General features: G+C 35.9%; 1 protein-coding gene across 19 annotated transcripts in view; it reads right to left on the bottom strand.

Moving 5' to 3' along the window:
- The window catches only part of BCAS3 (BCAS3, microtubule associated cell migration factor), a 385,039-nt gene that overhangs the window by 337,817 nt on the left and 22,664 nt on the right, over positions 1–24,558 (bottom strand). For 18 of the 19 annotated variants that reach the window (XM_026071332.1, XM_026071331.1, XM_026071333.1 and 15 more), the window contains exon 7: positions 15,993–16,065. In XM_026071332.1, the coding sequence (XP_025927117.1) occupies positions 15,993–16,065 (73 nt within the window). Of the gene's footprint in view, positions 1–15,992; positions 16,066–16,439; positions 17,230–24,558 lie in introns of those variants that run through there. The other variant, XM_026071350.1, reaches the window with a different exon arrangement.

The following is a 24,558-nucleotide window of genomic DNA, read 5'->3' on the forward strand; positions in this document are numbered from 1 at the left end:
CAGACACCTTTCAAATGTTCAAAGCAAAATACTACGGGCCAAATCTTCAGTTACGTTGAACTGTATAGTTCCAGATGTTATTTCTTTTTAAAAGGTGTCAAAAGCAGCTTTTAGTTTTAAGCAGCGTATAGAAATAAATGCTTATATATTTCTTAATATTGCTTAAACATATTTAAAAATGTTCCAACATGTTGGCAAGTATGAAATGGTCACATATAAGAAATTATAGTTAAAAGTTCAATTAGAAAAAGCTTTAATCAGCAAATTCATCTGGAAATTAATATAGTTCCTTTTCTTAGAAAAAATTGCAAACTACTGTTCTGGTAGCATAATAAGCTGCATATTTTATTTAAAAAGATCAGAATACATAAAAATGATCACCAGAGGAATAAGCTTCTAAAATAATATCAAAACCATCTACCAGATTTTAAACGGTTTTCAATTTAATTTAAAAGTGAAATACAGCTATACCAAAGTTTAATTTGTTCCATTTAAAATGGGTTTGTTACCAAATAACTAGTCCTGCTTTGTTGTATTTTTAATTAATATATCCTTATTTATGCCATTAACAGATAAACGGGGAAACAGGAAGGGATAGGAACAAAGCCTTATTGTAAAAGGAATGTCCATGTAAAAGCTAGTCAAAGTTTTTTTTTTTTTTTTTTTCTTCAAACAAATGAAGAAAATAAAGTTTAAAAGTGACTGATGGTTATAGGCATATCTACCACTCTATAAATGTTTTTTATCCATTAAAAAAAAGTAAAAACATTAATTGTTCCTAAAATTTTACTTCAAATTTATAGATTAAAACAAGCATAATTATGTTTAAAACATATTTCTGTAGACAAGAGCATTAATTCTCTCGCCAGTTAAATATAAAACATAAATCAAGCGTTTATTGGTGATCCAATACAGTTTTCTGAATTGAGTGCCCACTGCTCTGAACTTCATGTGGAAGCATTTTAAGGATATCTACTCATGTAATTTTATGGATGCTTTTTGTGTACAATGAATAAAAATGCAGATACCTGGATTCCTGACATCTCTTCCTATATGGACTTATACTTGGCCACAGGTGAAGGCAAGCTATCTCCGCTCTACAGGTTGCGCAGTAACATCCCCAAGCTTGCAATTACCAGGATACTGACAGAAACAGATTTCTCCGCTGCAGCCTCTACAAAAATTCTCCTAATTCCTAGAGTTTCTCTTAGCTCTGTCAGCAGAAAAGATGAAGCTGAATGCTTGCCACGCAGAGCATAAGAGAAAAATTCAGTTACTGAGTCAGTTGACAATTCTAAGTTAGACAAATGAAGATCAAAACATGAACTTCAATCTAATAAAAAGCGAACCTAATAAAGGGCAACGCAGATAAACATTTCCTCACCAGTTGCGCGTGCTGCCATCATCTGCAACTTCAAGTGAACATTCCGATGCCACTGCTGATACAATGAGGTTACTCAAGCACATACCATAGTTCCCATGACAGGCAAAACCCCTGACCAAATACAGAATGAAAAGTTGTTTCCACTCCTGGGGCTGCGTGCAGGAAGTATCTGTAAATACAAATTTTCTTGGCAATCATGGAACAGATGCCTTGAACTGATGGAGGCCACAGATTTTTTTCTCCAGTTCGGAATACTTTTGACAACCATTATGTCCATTTTGTTCAATCAAATCAACAGCTCAGCCTTGCTTCCTATCTACAGCCTGGCTGTCAGAAAGACTGTTGTATACCAACAAGAGGAAAGCTTAAGACTAGGTTTATTAACACACTGGTAGAATCATAACAGATACTGTAAGGACAGTACCAACAGTTCAAGGAGAATAGTGTGATGGACGTGGAATCCTTTAGGAAATGGAAATGACTGGCAACTGCCAAGCTCTACCAGCAACACTGCAATGGATTACCATTACGATTTAATTTCAATCTCTCTCAGATTATATCCAACATACCCTTCAGTTCAGGCAGAGAAAGGCTTTTCCCACATTCTGCTTTACCAACAGTGTATAATGTATTTCTACTAGCGTGCTTTCTGCCCGTAACAACATTATTCACACTGGTCATCAGAAGAGACTTTATATACATATATATTTTTTAAACTTAGTCAAAATGCATGGTTACATAAAGCCAAACAACAGTCTACAACCTACCTTTACGTACTGCAGCATGTTGTATTACATTGCTTCATTCTGCGACATGTGGCATGCCTGCCACTGAAGTGTAAAATATAGCACAAGCTGGCTTTTCAGCTGTGGCATGCTTTTGCTGAAACACTGGAGTGTGACACACTTTCCACTTCATTGAGATATACCACATGTTACAAAACATAGCTGTCCCATCATATTTTGAGTTAGTTAATATAGGAAGATAAGCAGCATCCCATGGGATTTGTTCATCTACAAGGCTTACTTGATCATAGCTGTCATTGAGGAAAGATACATCTGGAGCTTCACTTTTGAGAACAGAATCATTTTTTCTGGCATACTCTGGACCAGATTTTGTTCTTGTGTGTAACCAAACAGTTCTTTTACACAGAAGTTATGAACCTGCACTTATCAGACACTGGCTATCCTTGATCATTCTATGAATGCATGCTTAACTAGAAAAATTTCTGCAATTCTTAGAGAGCATAAATAAAGTTAAACTACTGATTAGAATACAGTTGCATGGCCGTCATAGTTCTACCAAAGATTAACATGATTAGCATGATCTCTATGACCAGCTGATTAAGCTTGCATTGTGGTAGATGTGTTTCCAGCAAAAGTTACAGAATGAAATAAATTTAAGGTTTGTCTTGTCCTTCTTTTCCTTACTGTCAAATGAAGCAGAATTCACCACTGAAAAAGTATGTAATTTGTATTGTAATAAATACCACACTGATCTTCAAGATCGTGCAAGATGAAACAAAAACAAAAACGCATAAACTTTTTGTACATCAAGAGACAGCCACATACCACAGTTTAACAAATATGGCATTTCTGGAAGCACAACACTGAAAGCCAATTGATGCCGAAATCTCTCAGCTACAGCCAACTTTCACCAAGAAAGCATAGAACCTAAACAGAGCATTTTGTGGAGTCACTTATGACTTTATAACCACAACAGGCCCTCACATGTAATCACCCTCATCTCACATGTAATCACCAAAGGCCAAGCTTATTTTAAGACATTGTTTTCAGGTGCTTGTAAATCCACCAAATCTTAACTGTTTATATGCTAGTATATGGCTCAGATTACATTTTTTGAAAAGCTTCAAAACAATTCTGTTTCCAAGAAGGAATTAGGGAGACTTTTTTTATTTTTTGCACTCATGATAAAAGAATTCTGGCAATATTCTCTCCAAAAAGCTATCAAAAAGATCTGAAATACATCATAGTGGTATCTTCTGGGGCAGACACATACCTTTTCCTATGCTTATGATAATCTGCCAAAACGCAGTAAACCCAAATCTTTGGAAACACCTCAGTTCTTATACACACTCTAGCAAATTCTGTTTTATTTAATGTAAAAGTTGAAAGGATTGTAAATGACTGAATTGGAACAGAGATAAACTTAGATTTTATGGTTAAGGCACTTGAAAAGTGCTGTGAATCACAGTTTCTATAAGGTTCTGGTCACATCAGGTAGGCCAAAAGTGCCCATTAATTATATGTTCTTGTGTCTTATTTGATTTACTATATGATTTGACATAGCAGACCCTGATATTCAGAAGCACTGAATTTTCACTATAACTGAACTCACTGAAAACCAACTTGAACATATGAAGTAGTACTTGACAATAATTACTCTGAACAAGGAACTCCATGAATAGCAGAACCAATAAAGTCTGCATTTCTTCAAATTGGCCTTAAAGTTGAGATTCTATATGGATCTCAACATCAAAAAAGAATTAGCTTATGTTACAGCTTTTCCCTCAGTGAAGCCACAGATATAACCACCTCCTTTACTGTGCCACTTTTCATAAAATTCGAAGGAATTTCATACTTAAATTTGGCTGACATTGTTCAATAGGAACTACAATCATTAAGGAGGGGCACAGACATAAGGCATTCTCACCGCAGAGATGATCACCACATACAGCAGACTCTGAAATGGGACAGGAAGCCCCTCAAATTGCGCAGGCAAAACTGATTAAAATTGTTATTGTTACTGTCCTAATGCCTGATCTTAAAATTGTTAGCATTACTGTCTTAATGCCTCATCTTAGAATGAGGTAATTTAAATTCAGATTAATAAAAAAAGACATTTATGAGCAACTATCCAAAAATGTGGAAAGAACTCTCCTCCAGGTGATATTCTGAATAAATTATCCAGCAAAATTGGGAGAGAAAAAAAAAAAAAAGATTAAGAACATACCTTACTGTATTAACACAAAGCAGGAGCCTTTTAAATCTCTATTTTGAATTGCTTAGTACTTAGTAAAATTTTGATGTATCATGCGTTTTACATCTTTTGCAAATTTAAATTTTTAAAGCTATCAAAAATATATTCATTCAGCTGAATAAATTACTGTTATATTTCAAAAATCTAATCAAAACTAAAGAAAAGGAATAACTATACCAGAAAAAGTGTTTATTAATTCCAATTATTGTGTTCTAATGGTATTTTTACTCATCTTAGGACTTAAAAAAAAAAAATTAGTTTGTATATGAATGTTTGAGCTCAGTAAGCTCCTCTGGCTTTTCCTCTGTACATTAAATATTACTGAAAGAAAAAAAAAAAAGTAAGAAGACAAGGACTCCAGAGAGACTGCTGTAAAATACAAAATGGCACGTAGTAACAGAAGCAAAGTTCAACTACTGTCAAGTTGAAGTGAATTACTCAAGTGGCAGCAATTGTGTAATAATATAGATAGAAGGGCTGTAAGTCAATGCAGTTTGTAATTAGCTGGTCAAACTAAGAGCATGAAGTGACAACCATTACTTAGGATAAAGCACATAAAATTGCATCTTCTTTGTGTTGATAACTCAGTATCTGATAGCATTAGTATCCTCAAAAAGAGAGGACAACCTTAAATCATCCTGAAATCTCCAACTATTTTGCAATGTACTTTAAATTCTTCTTACAGTACATAACATAGAAATAGCCCTAAAACATATAAGAAAAGAAAATATAATCCTGAAACGTTCTCTGGGTCTATGTCACATTGATTTATAACAGTTATTTCTAAGACAGACAAAAACACACAGATGCAAACAATTACTCTATTTTTGTAGGCAACAAGTGAGGTGGGTGGTAACTGAGAAATTTTGAAAAATCCTGTCACAATATTCCATTTTTTCTTAAGCAACCCTCATCACACAACAAACGCTCGCCACATCAGAGACTTTCCAGGGCCTGAAGGGCCGCTTTGATTCCAGACCGCTGCAGGCATTAGCGGGGACGTAATTAGGGTAAAAAGTTCAACCACAGTTCCATGTCTAGAGTGCTGCCAGAAATAAATTTCCTCTCATTCACTGGTTTCTACTGTACCCTCCCTGAGAAACATATTGAAAACACATTTATCTTTGTAGAGTTTGTTCCTCTTCTAATTAACTTTATAGCGTTTACAGTATTTAATAATTTAAAGTGGAATTTAAAGTGGCCCTGGAACCAGCAGCTTTGCCTGTAATGGCGTTGTGCATTATCTTTTCCCTGTAGTGCTTCTTTTGACAAGTTACTCAAGTAAGGTATGTGCTACAGCGGGTTTTATCTGGCTATGCATTTAGCAAAAGACTACTTCCTTCCCTCCATCTCCTACCCGTATCATTACATGCGGGGGGGGGTGGCACAGGGGACAGCAGTAAGCTGATGCCTCAGCTTGCAAATCTATTCTCCCAAACCCCCACACTACCAGCGAGACAAATCAAAGCTCTAGAAGCTCAAAACTAGCCATAGTTCTCACCAACTGGTGGAAGTTTGACCCCAAATAATCCTTTTCTTCCCTCCAGTTTTGATCCAAGATTAACAGCGTATTACATAGCTTTTTTCAGACAAACATTTAGTAAACCAGATCATCATCAGTTCTTTCCTACTCTCAATATTTATGAATAGAAGCACTACCTTATTCTATTAAGACTGTATCTCCTGGTATTTTAACTTGTGAGAAATTTTACAAAATTACTGGTAAACATTAATTGAGCACTACAAACAGTGGAAGGACATTAATATCAATAACAGAAACAAGTTACACGAAAACAATTCTGGGATCTGAAACATGCTTCTTTTAAATAAAGAAGGTAGCTAGCTTTAGCACATAACATAATAATCAAATCCACCACCACCTAAAGGAATTTAAACTACTTTATTCAGCAGTTTTGTATCTCTCAGGATTTAAAACCTACCACACAACCTGTTAAGGCTAAAGTGAGTTTTCTACAATAACCAGGGATGATAGTATTTTTCATCTGCTAGAACTGAGGGAGATCTTTGCAAGCCAGATGATAGGACAGCACACTCGCAGTTAACGATGCTTTACAGTTCTTCAGCAGTACAAATTAGTGCCTTTGGGACTCATTCCCTCAAAGAGATAAGAGAAACAAAAGAGCTTTACCCAGCTTAAAAGGTTCTACTCCAGTTTTTAAGAATAAAAATCCTAAAAAGCTCTATCATCTTTCCATCTCTAGGAAAGATAAATACCAGTCATACAGGTTGACAGTACAGTAGTAGCTCAGCTAACTAGCAGATTTTGAGCTTACTCCAAAAAACCTTCAGAACTGAATACAACAGGGAAACAGCATGCTCTGTCCCTAGGATATGCCACTGCCCACAGAACGACACACCAGTGTCCACGAACAGCTCTTCACCAAAGGAGCACTGAGGAGATTCAGGAAAGAAGTAGCCATTCAGAGATTGTTTCAGAGAAGAGTTTTCTATTGAAGCCAAAATTTGAATTCTGGAGTTTCCAGCTTCTTTTCTGGTCTGATAGATCATACTGGTCCCATCAACTCAGGCTTGAATCACCTACTGTTAAGCAGCATAATACATCAACAAAATGACAAAACCTTGTATTTTTCACGGCACAAAATCTCTGGCTAAATGAATTATCATCAAAACATGTCAAGTTTCAAAGGAGAATGAGTCCAAGTAGTAAAGGGAGGAAAAACAGCAAATCAAGAAGCAGGAGAACTTTGATCTAGAAATATCAGTTCCTATACAACCTATTCAATAGAAACATGCAGGCAAGAAGTTTTGTCTTCCAATGAGAAAGGAAAACAAAACTGAACAGTTTGAAAGTTGTCACAAAACAAAATTGGTGTTGTCTAGGCTCTTCTACTCCTCATACCTACCCAAGCTGAGACATGAAGCAATGAAGTCCTACAGTTTCTAGAAATTTGCTTTATTTTGAAGGGGAATATGTCAGAAGGCACTAAAAGAGGCAAATATACTCCAACAGTCTGTACATAGGGTTAAATTAAGTTTGTTCTCTAGAAAATTAAACTTATACACTCATATACATATATATAGGATGGTCAAAACAAAATAAAGCTGAGAAAAAAAATGGACAGAATTTTGTGGAGGCTTCAATGAAAGACCACAAATATTTAGCAAACTCCATGAAATCTATTTCATGGTGTCCAGTACAACTGAAAAAATCATAACCATCTAGCCAATCTCTCTTTTTTTTTTTTAAATGTGTGATTCGGAAAAAAATATGCTGCATTTTATCTGCTTGATTATGAGTGGATACACCCTTCACACATTCTACTGTATGATTCAGGCTCTGGCATAGCCTGGCTAGTCTAAAGCATAACCACTGTATTTGCAATGGCATTCCAGTAAAAATATTCGGGGAGAGTTACTCAGAGCAGTGTGAGAACTGTGCACAAGAACTTCATTCATCATAGCTAATTTCCTTCTCTTGGGTGATCCTTCCAGAAAGCTTTGCTGTTTGTCTCTGACAAATCATTTCACAGCTAGCTAATTTTAAACATTAAAAGCCACTGACTATTAGAGCTGGACATTGGATTTTAGCATTCACTAGTTAGCTTGCCAAATAAGGAAGAGGATCATATGATTTTAAAATAATATTACCATGAAAAAATATTAATGCTTTAATTGCACTGTTTCTGTTCTTATTCATGTAAATCCTGCTTTCTGCCTAAACTTTAACACTCCTGTAAATACATTCTTGAGATAAACTTGCATTAAGGTTAGCACGTTTCAATCTACAGTAGCCATGTTAACGAAGCATGTTTCCTGAAAATCTGTTCATATTGATTTGCCTTATAAACTGATGAGCAGAAAAAGAATGGCTAGCCAATGTTTTATATTTTGTTTGTTCCAGCTTACTCCTCCTTATTTAACTTGCCTTTATTTCCTTTCTCCTCCCATGATTAAAAAGAAATTGCCTCTTGCTTTCCGTGCCCTTAAATAACCTCCATCCAATTCTTCAAATCATTCAAAATTTTCCATCACTTGAAGTCTTTAAATTAACTTCCTTCTAAAATACATGCTAGAAACCTAACACATGCTACGGCATGTGACATAGCAAACAGGGTCCTTTACCCTCCATAACGAAGAAGGTTAGAAGAGATGGCCTAATGGTCTCAAACTCTAAAGTTTTTTTTGTTTGTTTGCTTTTTAAACTTCTATAACTGATCTCCCAGGTAGCTATACTTGCATAGCTGTCAGATGTATCATACATGTCTACATGAGATTTTGGCCATACATTTTCAAAGGAAAGGACTTTTCTGCATCTATATTGGCCTATTTGGGCAAAGGGCAAGAGTGCACAAGTGTTAAATACTTCTTGTAAGGATGGTTTAGAAATCTGTGTCCCATCTTCAAGAAGTTTTTCAATAATTCCCACCTCCACAACATCCTCCAGAACGATTCATTATCTGATGCTAAAATACCACCATGAAGAAAGATGGTTGTTGGGACAAATCCTCTACAGGATTTCTAACTTTTTTGTTTTGCTCTGTTGATAGAAGGGGTGGGAGGTACATGAGTAAGGCCACAATCCCATGGCTAACCAGCTTTAGCAGCAAAGCCAAGCAAATAAGCTCCTTCCTGCCTCTTTGTTCACTCCCACCTTCATGCTACATTCTACATTCTCAGCTGCACCTTACTATTTTGTATGCAGTTGGTACTGCAAAACCAGACGACTGAAACAACTCATACTACCAAAAAGAAAAAAAAAAAAGCATTAATTAATCAGGATTTTTTCTGTCATCTGCTTTACAGTATGGTTATACAACCAGCTGCAGTGACACAGCCCAGGGAGGCAGAAAATAGCAGTGCAGAAGCAGCAGTACAAGTGGATAAAGTGAGGTGCAACTTTTAATTTGGCTTTGCCACTATTTAGGGAATCACAGAACTATAGTCAAAAGCCTACCATAATGTGAGCACATAGTTGTACTGATGCAGTCCTTTAGCCAGACTGGTATGCATTTTATTGCAAGAAGTTTGTCCCCTAACTACATAGCTAATAGAGAAAACAAAAAGAAACAAAAGTCTTCAGGGTAGAAACAGAAAATTCAGTAGATGTCATAACAAAAACATAACAGAGTAAATTCCTGAGTCATCAGAACACTTGGCATCTGAGGAAAGACAGCTAGTAGGGTTTAAAGTATTTAAAGCACTGTGTATTCAGGAGAGTTGGTTTTATATTTAAGCATCTGTGGATACTCTGTCCTCACTGCCCTCTTCTCCCTTTCTCTGCACCTACACATACTTTTTTCCTCCTGGCATGCCCACTGGTGTTTTGCTGGCTGTCTTGTTACCTATACCTTCTACTGAAAGGCAGATCTGCGTTACTGAGTCCGAATCTCTTAAAACTATGTTTTCTTTCTTAATAATCCACAAAATAAAGAAAAATTATACTGCTCAATTTCTCCTTACATATCTGCCTTAGTTAAAATGAAGCAATTAGATAGCTTAAAGATATCTGTATATTTACATTTCAGCTGAATAAAAAGCAAGTTCAACGTATTTTGGACCTGTTCTGTGTATTTGAATGTGTTCTAGAGATTCAGTAAGCTCCAAACTGTGGTGTCAACAACCCATACAGGGTACACAGGAATTTATATATTTTTTTTGTGTGTGTGTGTGTGTGTATATACGTGTATTTATATTAAACATAATTGGTCTTATCTAGCTAGTCTAAATTCAGTAGCTCTCAACACCACAGACCGGTTCTGCCATGTAGTTTTGTGGCCACCACCATTACTTTGTTCATTTTACAGATAACCAATTCTGATGTTTCACCACCTACAAAATTCATTAATATGAACTGAAAGCCATTGAGCAAGTGAGTGTGAGAGTGTGCGTGTGTGCGCGCGCAAAATGATTGTTTATCCTATTACCAAGAACACAACAAGCATGCCTGTACAAAACCCGACAAAGACAAAATTTACACAGATGTTCTTTCCGTTTTGGTTTTCCTTTAATTTGCAAATCTTGTAATCTAAGACTGAACTTGACTGAATCAACATCTAAACCAGTATAGTAGTATCAGCCAAAAAACACAATCTGTTTCCCATTTGTGTGTCAAGACTGCATCCTTTTTGGGGGCTGAGAAAACTGTTATTTTGAAAAGATTATACAGTGAAACTGTGCTAGACATTTCAGTCATTTTACTAGATGGAAAATTTGACTTTTAAAATACAAAAACGTATGTACAGAAAGCTAGTTTGAAACTCAGCTACAGGGCAAAAGTTTAGAAAACACAGATTTCGTCTTCCCTGGTTGCACACTTATTATGGAGAACACAAAGGTTGAGATTAGTTGCAAATGTGTTTGGTTTTTTGTTTTTTGTTTTTTGTTTTTTAAAGAACTTTTACATAAAGCAGGTGCCAGAAATTAATTTCAAAGCAGCAGTTTCTCTCCACTGCAGCTTAGCACAAAAATAGATTCACCGCTTCACTTCAAAGAGACTCATTGCAAAAAGATGCATTTTTGTCTATTTTGGGCACAAGTCGGGAGTTTTTTCATTCCCAAATAGTTTCTAATGTTTTGTCCCATATAATACAAGACTCCACAGGGGTCATTAAAAAGTTACCGCTTTCCTGTAACAGCAGATGGGTCCTATTGATGTCTGCTGGATTCCGTACCATGGAAGGCCAGAAATCTTGCTGAACAAATTAAAAAAAAATTTAGCTGGACTTCAAACACTCTTTCATGGAGGATGGAAGGAGGAGAAAATAAGGACTGAGCTAACAAGCAGGAAGTATTATTTAACTAAACTTCTCCATATAATACACCTGTACGTTCATGGCTTTCAAGTCAGCTGACTAGAGCCACAACCTTGCCCCATGCTGTGAGAAGTGTTTCTTTTTGACTTTAGATTAATTCATAGGGAGGCTAAATTAATTGTTTTCTATTTATAACTCCAGCTTTGTAAAACACTGGTATTTTTGGAAAACAAACTTAGCTTATTCCCTATGGATTGTGATTATACTTATTTTTTTCATTAAAAATATTAGGAACTTCTGAAAATAATTGATTTTGAAAAGTATATGAGCTTTGGTTGGTCACTAGATCAGTTTTTACTGCTTTGCAATAAATCACATTTTCCCTATACCTGTTAATCAGAGTACTGGGATACAATAAGAAACTTACAGAGCGGTATGTAGTCAAGAAAGGGATTAGAACAGAATGGGATGCAATTACACTCTGCATACTCAGAGCTTCAAAGAAACATCAGTATTGGACCCTGAAGACATGAACAGTTTTCTGAATATCATGCTTCTTTCCAAAGCCCTCAAACAAAACTGAAGTTATGATTTGCACCGAATCAAGGAACTACTTAAATCATTTGAAATAACCAAAAAATGCACCAGATATTCTCCAAACAGTAACAGACCAGTTAATACCACTTTAGTGGGAAGATTTAAAAATTTTAGATGCATTGGAATAAAATTTTTAGAGCAGGTTCTCAACCACAACTTTCACTAAAATTTTAAGATTTCAATATTGAGATATATTGAACAGAAGGTTAAGACCTTAAAGATTTTCAAAATAATATAAATTTTATCAGCATAGATTATACGATTATATATAGAGTTAGGTTACACTATGAAAAAGATACAATTCATATGCCATGTTTTCCACAAGCTGACTTCTGAAGTTAATATGTTGTTAAATCTTTCAGAGAAATACTTAAACTTAATATTTTTAGACCAATCAAAAACCTATAACACAATAAAACATTAGGCAATCTCAGGATTAAACTATTTTATTTCTAAGCTACCAAAAAGACATTTCACTTTACAAATGACAATGAAACAATGTCATGAGTGAAAAATAGATCCACAGGCAAACTTCTGTTGTTGATTTTAGGCAAACATTACTCTGCATAAAATAATTTCATATCCATCTGTATTTTATGAGGGGAAAAGTCCTAGCATTGTATAAGAGGCAAAATTATTCATTAATTTTTCTGCATTAAAATACGTGGTGTACTAGAGGGATAGTAAAAAGTACTGAAGTTACTTAATAGTAGTGATGTTTTTGAATTAACTCATTAGCACTTGAAAATTCTTTGCATTCCAGATCAAAGATTGTTCTACATTAAAAAAACAAAAATTTTTCTATCATATTTTCCTCATTGTGATGTATTTCTTTACAGCAAAAGGAATACAGAAAAATTTCCTGATGCTAACCACTAATGCAGACTAGTGGTCAGAACCAGGAAATCCCAGCTCCAAACTTGAATGTGTCAATATCTCATTGATATAGTCCCAAAGGATAAAATACTACTAAATGCCATTATGAAATGACAGCGCAGTAGATTTAAACATAAACCATATTTATCACATTTGTATTACTTTAATAGTTTAACATCTCTAACATTTATAACTTGCATATATAATTTTAATAATGAACTTTAAATTGCTCACTTTATGCATTTGAATATATCTGCATGAGTCCTTAAAACCACAAAATATATCAGCACATTGGTAAGTATAATCCCTCATCTATCATGCAGGAACGTGTACACACAGCATTAATAGCTTTTTAAAATATGTTTTGTTAAGGTCAAGGTTAGCATGTGATAATTTACAGCAACTCCTAAACTGTAATGCATGCGTTAATAATCTATTGAGGTGTTATCATAAGTCAGGTGTAAAATATATTTATTCCTCACCTTCCATTCAAAAAGTCAGTAATTTTAAGGCACTTTTGAGAAGAACTACTGAAATGGATTCCGTATGAACGATTGCAGAGGAAAAGATGCTTTAAATTAGAATATTGACTCCAGATACAGCAGAGTCCAAAAATACCCTTCAATAATAAGTCACAGTGCCAGCGACCAACTTTTCCAAAACATAAACCATGCCCCTTATTTACTGATAACAAAAAAACTTTTTTGGAAACGTCAAAATTGTCAGGGATGTTCCAGGAAAAGAATAAGGACAGCTGCAAAATTCTAGTGGAGCATCAAGGAAGAAGTCAGAAATTGTGAAGAACAGCTAAAGGAAAGACCAAGTAATGGTCAAGGCTGAAGAAGTCACAACCCCGCTCCTCCCTCCCCCCCCCCCCAATCTTTAGACAGAATCATTGCCCAAGGCAGCAGGCTGACCTTAGAAAGTAACCAAGGTCAAATTTGAATGGGAAAAGCCAGAGGACTGTTAGAAGTAGCAGAAGCATTTCAGGTGGTGACACTTTTCTCCTCTAAGAAAAGAGCAACCCAGTGCCCCGGTGAGGAGCGTGGAAGGGGCTGTGCTGATGGAAGTGTTTCTTTTGAAACTACATCTTGCAAAGACAGGAACATTGGCCCCATTGTCATAACCAAGTCCAACCTCATTCAGTTTATATTAAAGAAAGACAATGTAGTCTAATGTATCAGCATAATAAATAGAGTGTTGGAAGACTTGGATTTCACTTCTGGGTCTGCTTTGGACTAGCTGCCTTTGAGAAAAATCATTCAGTCTTTAGACATTCAAGTTTACGTTTCTGTTAAATGGGAAATATTTCAGTGTCAGTGCTATTTCATTCCATTGATTATTTTACCTGCCATTTCAACAGACAGAATAGTCCTCCTATTTCCTATACTGCACAGTTTCATTAGTGTGCTGACAGCTGCAGTATTTCATGCCATAGCCAACCTAATCTCCAAAGTAGGTGAGGAGATGACTATGGAGAAAATATCAAGTGCTTTGAAATAAATGTTCTAGAATAAATGTAGTATTTTCTTCATCTGTATGATGAAATTACATTTTCTATCTGTCTACAACCATTAAGACATATAGGAAATGTTAAGCACAAAACTACAAGTTAGGAACAGAACTAAATCTGCGGCTCAGATTCAGAGGCCGTTCATGACAGTCATTTTGACGTTCTACACAAATGCTTCTTGATGTATAATGATCACTAGAGAAATTGCAATGTAAACAAATGATCTATGAATTTATTAGAAGGGAATACAAGTGTAATATTTGAGTCAATTTGCAACAAGAAATAATATATATTGCAAAACCACAACAAGTTAACTGGAGTCATGGGGAGAGTGCAAACTATCAAAGAATTCTTAACCTGAAAGCTACTGGCAAAACATGTAAAGCTCCTTCAATAAATAGCAAACGTAGAAAAGTGTTTCAGAATCTTCTGGTGAAGGTTTACCATCAAAAGCAAACTGGTTCTTTATTAAACGGGAAAAAGGGAGCCTGTAGCAGAGTCTCCTTTTTTTAATCATGTTCTAATCTTCTGATCTGAAAGCCTGATTTAAAATTCTATTTTGTATTTGGAGATATTCAATTACTGATGGGTAGTAATACATACTGTTCCATTCATTTTGGAGACATACCAGCTTTTTCTTTTTTTAAATAATCTTTGTAGTCTTTCAAATTAACTCAAGAATACAACAGCATGATGAATATAATGATCTTTGATCTTTATAGTTTGTGCATTTCTCATATATCTCAGCTTATGCAAGGGCATGAAGGAAAAATTACTCCAGTTAACATATCTTTTCACATATAAATACCCTTGATTAAGAGGGAAAAATCCTACAAGAGCAAGCTAAGCAGCATTGCACCCCAGGTTACATGCACTCTTATTTTGAAAAAGTTGTTCATAAGATTATAAATACTTAAGAAAAGACACAAAAGACACTATAAATAGTTTTGCAAGTTGTAAACATATCAAAAGAAAGAAATTTCACCTCTCTACTCTGTAGGGATTGTTTTTATTTGTTGATTTGGGGGGTTGTGCTGTTTTGTTTTTTACCTTTAAGGCAGGTAGCATTAACATTCTAGTTTAACACACTAATAACACATACAGAGAAATGTCCTTTCGAAATTTGCAGAGTTTACTTGCTAATCTTCATCCACACCCGGAGTGATTAAATTCTTAATTGGAAAAGGTGTGGCACAGAATTAGTCTTACTATTGTAAGATTTACTTCAACTGTTTAGCCTTTGAAACTCCGTGTAAAGGATTACCCTTGAAAAGCCATTATTTTCCTCTAGGTATGGATATAAACCCTTAGCACTGTTGGATTCAACATATCTAACGCAGACACAAATTAGAATCTCTTTTTATCAGAGGAGTGATACAACAATACCATCAGGGGAGCACAAGACAAGACTGGTAACTCGTTTTCCTAACTCAAAAAAGTAGATTTAACATGTATTTTGCTAATGAATAGTAGTGATTGTAACAGTAGGATTGTTTGGTGCTTTTAATTCATTTGGAATATGACCTCCTGCTTCAAGGCATCTTTCAATTATTTTTTAACACGGGGATTTGTTTTAGAGACTTCTCAGTAATAATTTTGACTGGAGATTAACATCAGAAAAGGCTAATCATAAAATTGTGATTACATTGAGAACAAACTCAATACCTCTTCATCTATTTTATAGTCATTATCTTTTATTTTTTTAAAAAGCCTATGCCATATACAGATGTGTGTTGACACCCCGAAAAAAATCTTTAAGAGCACTTCATTGTGTTATCCCATAAGGAAAAAAGGGAAAAAGGGAAGAAAGCTATAAAGAAGCAATTTTCTATTTTTAAATGACTTCGCAATCTATATATAAGACTTAATTCATGAAAAGTATTCTTACCCAGAAGATCCAATGCTTTTGCACACACCAAGAAGAGGCCTCTTCTCAGAAAAATTATCACATTTCTGAGCACCTAATAACAGGGAAAGCAAAAAAATAAAAAGAAAAAAAAGAAAAAAATCACTATATACTTACTGTATGTGTTACATTTCAAGGTGCACGTATGTGTATTTCAGGGAGGGGGAGTTGCAGGGGGGAGACACCCAATATACTGGAAGGATATTGACTACGCAAGGTAAAATTCAACAGCCCGTGCAAGATTAGCTATAAAAATGTAAACAACAGGCAGAGTCATGAACACTGACTGGAAGAATTGTTCTTGAAAAAGACCGTAATGAGTAATTAAATGAATAGCAAAATTTGGCCAGGATTTTGGAGTTTTCTGCTCATTTCAGTTGTGGTCACAGGTTTTGCACCTGTAAGAAAAGGCAAGTAACATTTGCTCACTTTCCACTGTTTTGTAAAAGACGTTCTGGAATAAGGCTGTCACCCCCACTGCACAGTTTTCACACACTGTTTCCAGTTTGCTCCGCGGAGGTCACGCAGCACGAGAGGGGCTGCTCGCTCTCCGGCGCGTGACAAGCTGGGATGCTCGCGTTTGCCCAAAACACGGCCGTGCTCAGAGCCCGTCACGTGCCTGAGGAAAGACGCGATGAAGTTCCCGACGGCCTTCATCACTTCCAAGCGATTAAAGCCTTTAAGAAAACAACATCCACAGCCTTCCAGTGAGACGCAGGCCACGCGCCTATACTGTTTGCTCAGAGCGACAGCGCGGCTCTGACAGCACGTCCCATCCGCTTCGGGGATCAGCTTCAGCAGGTCGCAACAGCACAGCTACAGCCACAGCCACAGCGTCGTCCTGTCCCAGCAGCTGCCGCGACGGCTCTGCCCGCGACGGCTTTCACGCGCCCCGCTACGGCCGGTACCCGCCGCTAGACAATTAAAACCAGCTATTTGGTCTTCACAAACTGCGATCACACCTTAACTCCAGATCCGTCAAATTGTTAAAGACGTCATGCTTCTTAAAATGGGGTTTTAAAAGCTTTGAAGACTTTGCCTTATTGCTATATAAACATAAATAAAAATACAATTGACTCAAAAAAATCTGTCTTATTTCTGAGCAATGTTTTACTGAATTCCAGAATGCTTCTACCCAATTTCAGCAACAGAAAAACAACCAAACAACTATTGAATTTCCTCAGTTTTCATTCAATCTTTATGTTTCTAATTATCTTTTATATACTTATATATTTTTCCTTTTTTAAACCAGTTGACCTATAAAAATATTAGTTATATATTCTGTTCAAAATTTAATTCAGAAATAATGGTGTAGCTGCACTAAATTAATTATTCAGAAAGGTACAACAATTAACAATATACATTTTCACATAACAGTCTCTGTTAATTATTAATAACTCAGGCACATGCAATTAATTTATAACAAAAACTGTTCAGCACTCATCTATATGAGGATAAGTCTTCCCTCCTACACATTTGGGTATTTATAAAGTTAAATGGGTCACATCAATAATTTCACCATCAACAATAGGTTTACAAGTAACTTAAAACAGACAAATGTATTTTCTTTTCATTCCTATTATTTCAAGGTCTTTTAAGGGTCACACCTGTACTGTATGTACTGACCTGTAAATTGATAAATGAAACATAAAAAGTCTTTTTAAGACTCTGGCAACCAATTTGTTTTCTTCAATACAAGTAACATGAACTTCATTTGTTTCTGTTCACCTAGCCAGTCTCTCATGGTTAAGGTTGAAAGCCTGACTACCACGAGCTCTGACACCGATTTAAGTGGAGCCAGGATTTTACCTTACGTATTTAACTATACTTTTTTTAACCAAGATATATTAAAGATATGAATTCACGTGTTTCTTTATGTCTAGTTCTAAGTTTAACAAGGAAAGGGGAAGGAAGGAGGCTTTAAAGGTGTGGGCAGGAAACAACTGCACAAAATCAGTAGGAATCTCAGTTGTTAATACCTACAATACACATTTGCAAAATCTGTGCAACAGGTGCTTAAACTTTTAGTTTCAGACTGTACTGACCAAAGCCACCATTCAGAAATACATTCTGAAAATATATATTTGAAATAAATAATGGAACTATTAATATGCTAGAAAAAAAACATTTTGAGGACTCTGCAGGGCATTAAATCAGGTTAATAGCAGTCCTGCTCATGAGATTGCAAAAAAACAACATGTGTCGTTCTCTGCAATGCTTAATGGACTCAGCAACCCTTTCTAGTTCTGGGATAGAATTTAATCTTCCAAGTTATGGTGGATTAATTTTTATATTTAAAATTGTGTTTATTTGCATGTGCGATATACTGATGTTGTACACACCTGCTCCACACAGTGTTTAACAAAATGCAGTAGGATGATTGAAATGAAAAGCAGCTAGCTAAATCCATCAAATATAAAAAGTATTGAAATCCTGTTGCAAAGTCTTTCTTAAACTCCTTTTATTCTAAATCCTTTTAATTCTGTCATATAACACTACAGCACTTATAAAAAGCTGAAAATCCTGACAAATCACACAATTAGAGTAATGAAAACTGCCTTTCCTGCCAACAAGGCACCTTATCTACAGCTCCATTTAGCTAAATGATATGTATGTTTAAAAAAAAAAAAAAATCAGTTAGTATACTTTAAATCCTGGAAAAAAAATCTCTGGGTAAATGACATTTCATACAAATCAACTTTAGAACTTTATGAAGTCAAAAGGTTATCCACATGCATAGGCTCAAACCAGTTTATGTATTGTACTTCTGATGAAGCTGTGAATAGACCTCTCTTGAGCCTGCTAAGGCCTCTCAGTAATGCTAATAATAATAATAGTTAAAAAAAAGAACACTAAGTAATAAAAGAACACTTTTTTGAAGAAAAAATGGAAACCCATTGATTTTCATAAGAACTCAAAAGGTACTCAAAACCATGGAAGTGACTTGCATATCAAATAATAAAGTGTCCTTGTTTCCCTTAAGTAATAAATGTCAAATTCTGACCTATTTAGCAATAGCAGATAGCATATATTCATTATGAAGTATATTTTTCTGGTATAAAATTCCACTGACTGAGTTCCATCATGGCAATTTCACAACGTAATGAATCTCCTGCTCAGCTAGGTCCCCTCTTACTTCTTATCCGTTTCTTGAAAATTGTGTTGCATTTGCAATTCTGCCCCACATCAGTCTAGTAGCCAAACACTATGTGGAAATGCATTAAGCAACATGGCTGGCATTCATTCATCATGCATGGTTTTCACTCCTTGTCTCACTTCTTTCTTTCAGGGAAAAATTCTTTCTTCTTAAGATTTTTTTAATCATTACCTCCATTTTGTGTCTGCTCTGTTGTGCATTTGTTATTGAATGGAAATGCAAAAAAGCGTACTTGCTACTTGAAACAGAAGTGAAGAGGTTTGAGTCAGTCCTAAAAATAGTGTGTGAATTCTTTCCTCAGCTTCAGGCTAGTATCTATAAATGCTCTATTTCCTGCACAGATAAGCTCTAACCACATTACTCAGTATCATTCCTGACCAATGAAGCTGTGACTGCTGTCCTCATCCCAGACCTTCATGCACTCCTTTAGGATTAACGTTCTAGCCCATCAGTGTTGCATTATTTTATCTCACTTATCTCCTAGCATCACCCAGACATTTCAAGTATCAAAGCCGCTCTCTAATATATGCAACATCATACCAGTTTCCTACATCTCCCAAAAGTTATCAGCCTAGAAGCTGCTTCAACTCCAGTATAATCTCAGTATCTGCTGCCTCCTCTGCCCTTTCCATTACCGAGATGGCAAGAAAGCAGAGCTGCAAGAAGCAACTGCAAGAGTCAGCAGGGCCCAACAGGTGGTTGGAGAGCACATCTTAGCAGCTCCTGACTGCAGTGAGCAAAAGTATTCAGAAAATTAGCATACAAATAAAGAGGTTCAAGAGCTGAAGAGACCAGGATGAGCCCTAGACAGATACAGAAGCAACAAGGAGCTGCATTTGCCGGAGGAAGCTGCTTTTTTTTTTTTTTTTTTTTTTTTTTTTTTTTTTTTTTTTTTTAAAAGACACTGAAGTAACTGGCTTTGATTTTAATGGACAATGATACAATACTGGACCAAATCACTTCCAGCACACCCCTACAAGAAGTCCTTATACTTTGCAATGGTTTCAAATTCAGTGTAAACATTACAGATTTCTGGTCAAAGAGACAGAGCCATGCATGTTTACAAAAAGTTGTTTTTTCTTTCTCAGAACACAGTAATTTTATTCTTAGTTAACAAAGTAGCTTCTATATGAAAATGAAAAAGATACCCTGAAACATTTGCTGTTGATCAATGTTTTTAGAGTCACACATTAACTGAGGAAAGAAAATATTATATTTTGATTTAATCTTGTTTGAAAAACATAAAGACATATCGGTCTAACATGGTGAAAGTTTAAGGTCTGTTGGTCTAAAACATTGATATGATGCGGCCAGAACTGAAAAGATAGCATACAGGTCAGTCCACACATCTTCAAAGAAATTAGTATTTTAAAATGTAGTGCTCCAAAATTCCTCCCTATAATATCTTTAAGAGGCTTGCTTGCTATGGTGGAGAACTCTGTTCTGTAATTTCCACAGTCCACGCACATTAACCTGCATTATACCATAACAACTCACATAACAGTTACAAAACACCAAAATTTAAACGCACACCTGCATGATCCACTCGCACCAACCCAAATCTAGCTACAAAATGCTACTGCTTGTTCAGCTTGTAGAGCTAGTTTCTCTACTGCACATACTAGGCAATTATTTCAGCCTTGAGGGACTTAAACCACTAAGCCACCCAAGCAGTTGATTATATACAAAACTCACATCTGCCTTCCTTTAGAAAGCAACCTAAATATTATAGCTCTTTTAATATACCTGCACATAAAGTTGAGTCAGCTTTTTGAGGTTCACATTTTATTTTACCAAAATCAAAGATGTAAGAAATAGAGTATAGAGATAAATCTGCAATAAAATTTGAACTTCCGTCTCTCTCAGGTTTTCAAATGCAAAGCTACTCTGTATCCCAATTAATTTTAGCTTTTCAAGTTCATTCTAGCCTTCAACCTTTAGTCCATAAAAGCAATATTCTAAGGAATAAATGAAAACTGTGCAAAGAGCAAAAGAAGGTTCTTGCTCGGATGTGGAAAGGATGCAGCCACATCATTTTTACTTCTCAAAACTTACAGAATAATAATTTTGGTAGACAAGAAGAATTGCAACGATTGAAAAGGAAAATGATGGAGGAATTGAGGCTCCTCATCTAGAGAAATGGTGAAAATAAGAACCTTTATTGCACAAAGTATAAATAATTAGGCTAGTGTAGCTAAATAGAGTCATTATGTACTGCACAAGAGGAAGCCCAAAGCAAAGAAACTTGAGTAGCAGTGAGAACATCACTAATTTGAATCATAAGCTGGAGGAGGCAGCAGTTAATACACCCTCATTTTTGCTTGTTTTTCCTCACCATCATTAACTAAAATAACATTACCAACTGTTTTTTCTCTTTCACAGAGAATGGTAGCTAAATTTAACTGGCAGAGTCTCAGCTTTGTTTTGTTTTATATCTATCACTTAATATTTTCTCCATTCTAACAATCAAAGTCTCCAAACACATCATCTTTCCTTTGTACACTTGATATATCTGAACACACAGAGAAATCCAGAACCCAGCAAACCAGGCACCTATACACATATAAATAAGTATTAAATTCAATCACAGCATACAGATTTGAAAATGGAGAGCTAGGTGTGTTAAGAAGCTGTTCCAACCAGATAGCTCAGCTGATAATGCAGCACGTGGCACACAAAATGCCAAGGCTTAGGTTTTGGGTTTTGATTTTTTTCCCTAGGACTGACAACATCCAGACAGAGATGTTCTCTTATTCTGAGTATCAAATATGCAACTTTATCTGCTCTCTTAAGCCTGAAATTTGGTCATATGGTAAAATTTCAGTCTCCAAAAAAGCCATTTATATTCCAAGCTGTAGAGAATAATCAAAGCTATAATCTACTGTTGAGGACAGCAAAGATTTAATTGGGATCAGAAGACATGAACTTATTTCCTACTTATTCCAGGAATCACTTAAAGAGAAATACCTGATTTTTGAAGTAGATGATTGTTTGGATACATTTCAATTAAAGGTTCCTTTCTTCAGGCCAAGGAAATCAGCTGGCTACATTCTGATGTAATCACATCACCAGAAAAAAAAATAAGACCTGCTACATATTTGGCTTATGGGCCCAAAAGGGAAAGGCACTCCAGGCTATACATGAAGATAAAAGCCAAATCAATCCCATTTGAACTAATGCACACACATAGAGACACTCACCGTATTTATGATGCAAGATCACACGTAATTCCAGTCCAACTATCAACTAGAGATTAATTTATGCTGAAAATTTGCATATCATTAGTTTCCAAACTTCACTGGCCCATTGGCAACAGCCAAAAACCAAAACAGTGTTCTGACAGTAACGTAACATTCTGCAATCCTGCCAGCTTTTTAAACTCTCCCCCCCCAACCCCATAACCACAACCACCACCAGAAGAATTCAGAGCAACAGGTTGACCAACACTCTTGGCTTGAAAACTGCATCTGTATTAATTCCCTTCTGGAATCTTTCTCTTCTTTAGTTACCACAAAAGATAAAAGCAATATTCTAGTGGATAAAGGAATTTCTGCATCTGCTATGCCTTATCTCCTCAGATTCTATTATAAACCAATCTATTTTTTTCCCCACATTTAGTTGTCATAATTTAGCTCAGTACTAGCCGTGATTTCAGTCATAAGTAACGTCCGCTCTCTGATGTTCATTGTCCATAGCAATAGACATAACCAGTTCTGGAAAACACTACACTCTAATAAATCCTTCAGCTCACTGTTGTGCCATGGCCACAGCATTTTCTCTAAATTATTCTTGGTGTGCTATTCTCTGTTCTATGATAGTGCAAGAAGTATTTCGGACACACTAAACACAAACAGTTCACAACTATCAAGTATAATTTTTTTAAATATTTCATAGCTCCTATTCAACTGTTGCTAATAGCCCCTATTTAACTACTAACAAGAGATTTACAGTCCTTGCAGAGTCAAAGGAATCCCTGTCTACCCTGAATCAGTGATCAAAAATGATTTTCATTTTCAACTGACCTGTCAAATGCCCATTTTTTCAAGATTTGTGCCCCTGTTATCTCAAGACAAGGCAATGCATGCCAGCTGTGGTAGAGGAGGTCCATAACAGTCACCTAGAACAGAATATTACTGTGTAACTATGGAAAAGACTGACTGTAAAAATTCCTGTGTACAATTGCTTATTATTTAGCCACCTTAAGGGTAAACCTCAGGAAAATCAGAGACAGAAGTTTTCAGTAGTGGACTCCTGCCTTTGAACCTTGCTGTCAAGAGAAACAATGAAGTCTTGCCACGCTTTGTGGCAGAGAACGAATGCATTCTGGTTTGCAATCAGCTATAACACAAAGTTCATCTGCTTCTTACTAGCTAGATTTCTCTCCATTTCTGACCCTAAATTTTGTGAGTGAAATACAGCAGGTTCACAGAGAATAGTAAATGCATACATTTTGGGGGGTTATTTACAGACATCTCTCAATTATTTATGGACATCTTATCTAGGCTGCAGATTAACTGTGCCACAGAGACATCAAAGTACCGCTGTGCTGGGCCAGGTCAGGTCTTGCCTGGTTTATTAGCTCAGACAGAACCCTGCATGAAAGCTGCTGTGTTGCTGCCAGGCCAGAACAGTTCCAGAAGCCATTTAAATGCTCTAGTGTGGCACAGAGCCTGAACTAATAAACCTTGTTGGATCTGAGCTGGCAGCGCGCAAGGCCAGCTCCAGGTCTTGCACCACGTTCCTGTTACTGGGAGTGCTTAACCTGTTAAATCAGATTTGAGAAGGTCTCCTTTGCAGTAAAGCCTGCATGAAATAACTCTTATTAAACAATGCTTTATTATGCTATGAAGAACATGATGCAGCAGAGAATCTAACATCAAAGGACCACAGTATTTTAGCAACATAGTTGACAAACTATTAAGTTCTGCTGCTGTAAAGTCACCAAGTTAAAACCATGAGCTTTCCTTTCACACCTGGGAATGAGCTTCTTATCACAAACTAAGATCTGCTTCTAGGAACGTGCCAAATCCATCCACCAAGAGAGTCCCACTTTCAACAATTCCCTTTTTACAGCTTTACAGTAAAATAGCGTTTGAGCCTACTGATGGCAATCAGCTTCTCCTTTACAAATTCCTTTTATTTTGTTCAGAATCATTAAAGCTCATGTGTTAGTTATCTAAGGCTTCTTATTACAGCTTTACTTTTATCTGATTCCAGATACTGGTCAATGATACATTCATGTACTTTTAATCAAAGATTTATTTAAACCAAGCCATGTAAAGAGAGACCAAAACATGTTTTTAAAAGGTTTGACTTAATTTAATATGAGCTAATTTGAATAGTTTTCTAATGTAACAACTATCATTGTCAAATGCTAAATATAAGCAATTT

The sequence above is a fragment of the Apteryx rowi genome, unplaced genomic scaffold (genome assembly GCF_003343035.1).
Source record: "Apteryx rowi isolate R43461 unplaced genomic scaffold, aptRow1 scaffold_324, whole genome shotgun sequence".
NCBI lineage: Eukaryota > Metazoa > Chordata > Aves > Apterygiformes > Apterygidae > Apteryx > Apteryx rowi.